Source organism: Otolemur garnettii, unplaced genomic scaffold (genome assembly GCF_000181295.1).
Source record: "Otolemur garnettii isolate 467f Iridium unplaced genomic scaffold, OtoGar3 scaffold00055, whole genome shotgun sequence".
In the NCBI taxonomy this organism is placed as follows: domain Eukaryota; kingdom Metazoa; phylum Chordata; class Mammalia; order Primates; family Galagidae; genus Otolemur; species Otolemur garnettii.
Window position 1 is genome coordinate 6,307,792 of NW_003852450.1, and position 3,102 is coordinate 6,310,893.

General features: G+C 42.6%; 1 protein-coding gene across 4 annotated transcripts in view; it reads left to right on the forward strand.

Annotated features, from left to right (window-relative positions):
• ADIPOR1 (adiponectin receptor 1) overlaps positions 1-2,475 on the forward strand; it is an 18,759-nt gene extending 16,284 nt beyond the window's left edge. For all 4 annotated transcript variants that reach the window (XM_003792262.2, XM_023514607.1, XM_023514608.1 and 1 more), the window contains exons 7-8: positions 516-709; positions 1,604-2,475. In XM_003792262.2, coding sequence (XP_003792310.1) covers positions 516-709; positions 1,604-1,732 — 323 coding nt within the window. In that variant the 3' untranslated portion in view covers positions 1,733-2,475. The remainder of the gene's footprint in view (positions 1-515; positions 710-1,603) is intronic.
• The last annotated feature ends 627 nt before the right edge of the window (positions 2,476-3,102 follow it).

The following is a 3,102-nucleotide window of genomic DNA, read 5'->3' on the forward strand; positions in this document are numbered from 1 at the left end:
CCATGGCACTCTACCCAGGGGGACAGCTTGAGGCTCTGTCTCAAAAAAAAAAAAAAAAAAGAAACCTATCTTACTCTTCTCTGACTTGGGAGCCACCTAAAGCTTTCCCATCTAGGTTCTGTACCCAAGTTAGCCATCAGAGGGTTTTGATATATCATTTTTGCCTAGAATCCTTAACAGAATATGAAGAATATGAGACGTTTGTTCCATAAAAGATAATAGCTATCTAAGTACTTAGACTGCCTTCTTCCCATTCTGGATATAGAAAAATATCTGCTGATTGTTATCCATTTGTGGTTAAATTTCCTAAATTCATAGTTTGTCAAAAAATTGCTAATCTGCTGTGAGCTATGAGCCATGGCACTCTACACAGGGCGACGGAGTGAGACTCTGTCTCAAAAACAAACAAACTGCTAATTGTCATAACACTTGAATTCTAGAGCAAGACAACAGAGTCTTCTGTGTAGTGGCTGTTTCCTTGCTTGACGATCTTATGTCTGCTGTGCTTTGTTCAGGAGTGTTCCTGGGACTTGGCTTGAGTGGTGTTGTGCCCACCATGCACTTTACTATCGCTGAGGGCTTTGTCAAGGCCACCACAGTGGGCCAGATGGGCTGGTTCTTCCTCATGGCTGTGATGTACATCACTGGAGCTGGCCTTTATGCTGCTCGAATTCCTGAGCGCTTCTTTCCTGGAAAATTTGACATATGGGTAAGACACAATTCTTCCAGCAGGGCCTATGATGGTTGAGTGACCAGCCCAAAATTAAAGATCTGAGTAAAAGGTGGTAAGAAAGCTGGATCATGTAGTAGTGTTTAGGGGTACACATATGTACAACTGGGGAAAAGTAGCCAGTACTAACATTTGGGTGTATCTCTGTGTTTTAAAACATAGAAGACTGTTTTAAAATATTTCTGTAGGCTCAGTGCCCATAGCTCAGCAGTTAGGGCACCAGCCACATACACCAGGGCTGGCAGGTTCAATTCCGGTCTGGGCCTGCTAAACAACAATGACAATTACAACAACAACAAAAACAGCCAGGTGTTGTGGTGGACACCTATAGTCCCAGCTACTTGGGAGGCTAAGGCAAGAGAATCACTTAAGTCCAAGGGTTGGAGGTTGCTGTGAGCTGTATCGACATAGCACTCTACCGAGGGTAACATAGTAAGATACTGTCTCAAAAAAAAATAAAATATTTTTGGAACAAATATATCATTTTTATGATATTAAAAAATTATTCAGGCTTGGCGCCCATAGCTCAATGAGTAGGGCGCCAGCCACATACACCAAAGCTAGTAGGTTTGAGCCCCACCCTGGCCTACTAAACCACAATGACAACTGCAACCAAAAAATAGCCATGTGTTGTCGCAAAAGCCTGTAGTCCCAGCTACTTGGGAGGCTGAGGCAAGAGAATCACTTAAGCCCAAGAGTTTGAGGTTGCTGTGAGCTGTGATGACCCAGCACTCTATTGAGAGTGACATAGTGAGACTCTGTCTCAAAAAAAAAAAAAATTGTTTAAAGAGCAGCTAGAAGAGGTGAATGATTTTTCCTACTTATTTCTAATTCCTCCTTACCTAAAAGGCTCTTCTCTTTTTATTCCTGCAGTTCCAGTCTCATCAGATTTTCCATGTCCTGGTGGTAGCAGCAGCCTTTGTACACTTCTATGGAGTCTCCAACCTTCAGGAATTCCGTTATGGCCTGGAAGGTGGCTGTACTGATGACTCCCTTCTCTGAGCCTTCCCACCTGAGGGGTGGAGGAGGAACTTCCCAAGTGCTTTTAAAAATAACTTCTTTGCTGAAGTGAGAGGAAGAGTCTGAGTTGTCTGTTTCTAGAAGAAACCTGTTAGAGAATTCAGTACCAACCAAGCTTCAGCCCACTTTCACACCCACTGGGCAATAAACTTAACATTTCCACTTCCCTAGCTGGGAAGGGTGGGGATGGTCAAACTTAGCCATCCCCCTCCTCAGCAAGATAACTACCGGCCCCTGACAGAGACAGTACTTTGAAACTCATGTTGAGATTTTAGCCCCCCCTTCACTGGTTTGGGAAAAAATAATGGACTGGGACTCTTCAGAAATTCTGGGTTTTTTCTGGAAGAAAATGTCCTTCTCTTATCCCCTTCCTTACTTTGTAACCTGGCTTATAACAGGCCATCCATTTTGTAGCACACTTTTCAAAAACAATTATAGAACCTGGTCCCATCTTTCTAGGGCCTGGATCTGCTTACACAGCAGGAAGAATAAAGCCACCAACTTTTACATAGCCCGGCTAATCATGGAAGTGTGTCCAGGCTTAAAATAACTTGAGTTTTAATTTTTTTTTTTCTTGGCAGAGTAATGTAAAATTAAAGTGGGGAAAGATATTTAATATTTAATACTAAGCTTTAAAAAGAAACATGCTATCATTGCTATGTATCTTGATGCAAAGACTATGATGATAATAAAAGAAAGTACAGAAGACACTTGGCATTCAAAGACTTAACATGTATGGTCTCAGTTATTTGAATACAACTCCAAAGGATTAAGACCTATCATAATTTCAGATTCTGCTGAGGAACAAATTTGAATTGTAGGTATGGGCAGGCTAATGAGTGAACCTAATTGAATACTTAGCGTCTGCTCCTCAGTACAGCTTTTTTTTTTCTTTTTATTGCATAGACCAATTAGAGAAATCAATTATGCTTAGTAGTGTTTAATAATTAGGGGATTCTCATAGGTATTAGGGTATATTCCAGACTGTAGGGATATATCCCACCTTGCCCAGGGTTGTCTCATTGAGGGGTCATTCCATGCCATTATGTACCTTTGTAAACTGTACTCAACCTGACAGCTCTGTCCACTGATAGCCTAAGAAGGTAGTAGTCATTCTCAGCTAATCTAGGCAAAGGGGAGTCTTTTTGAGTTATAAAGTTATGTTAACTTGCTGGGTGTGGTGACTCACGCCTCTAATCCCAGCACTTGGGAGGCTGAGGCAAGTGGATTGCCTGAGCTCATGAGTTCAAGACCAGACTGAGGGCTTGGCGCCTGTGGCTCAAGTGGCTAAGGCACCAGCCACATACACCTAAGGTGGCGGGTTCGAATCCCCAGCCCGGGCCCGCCAAACA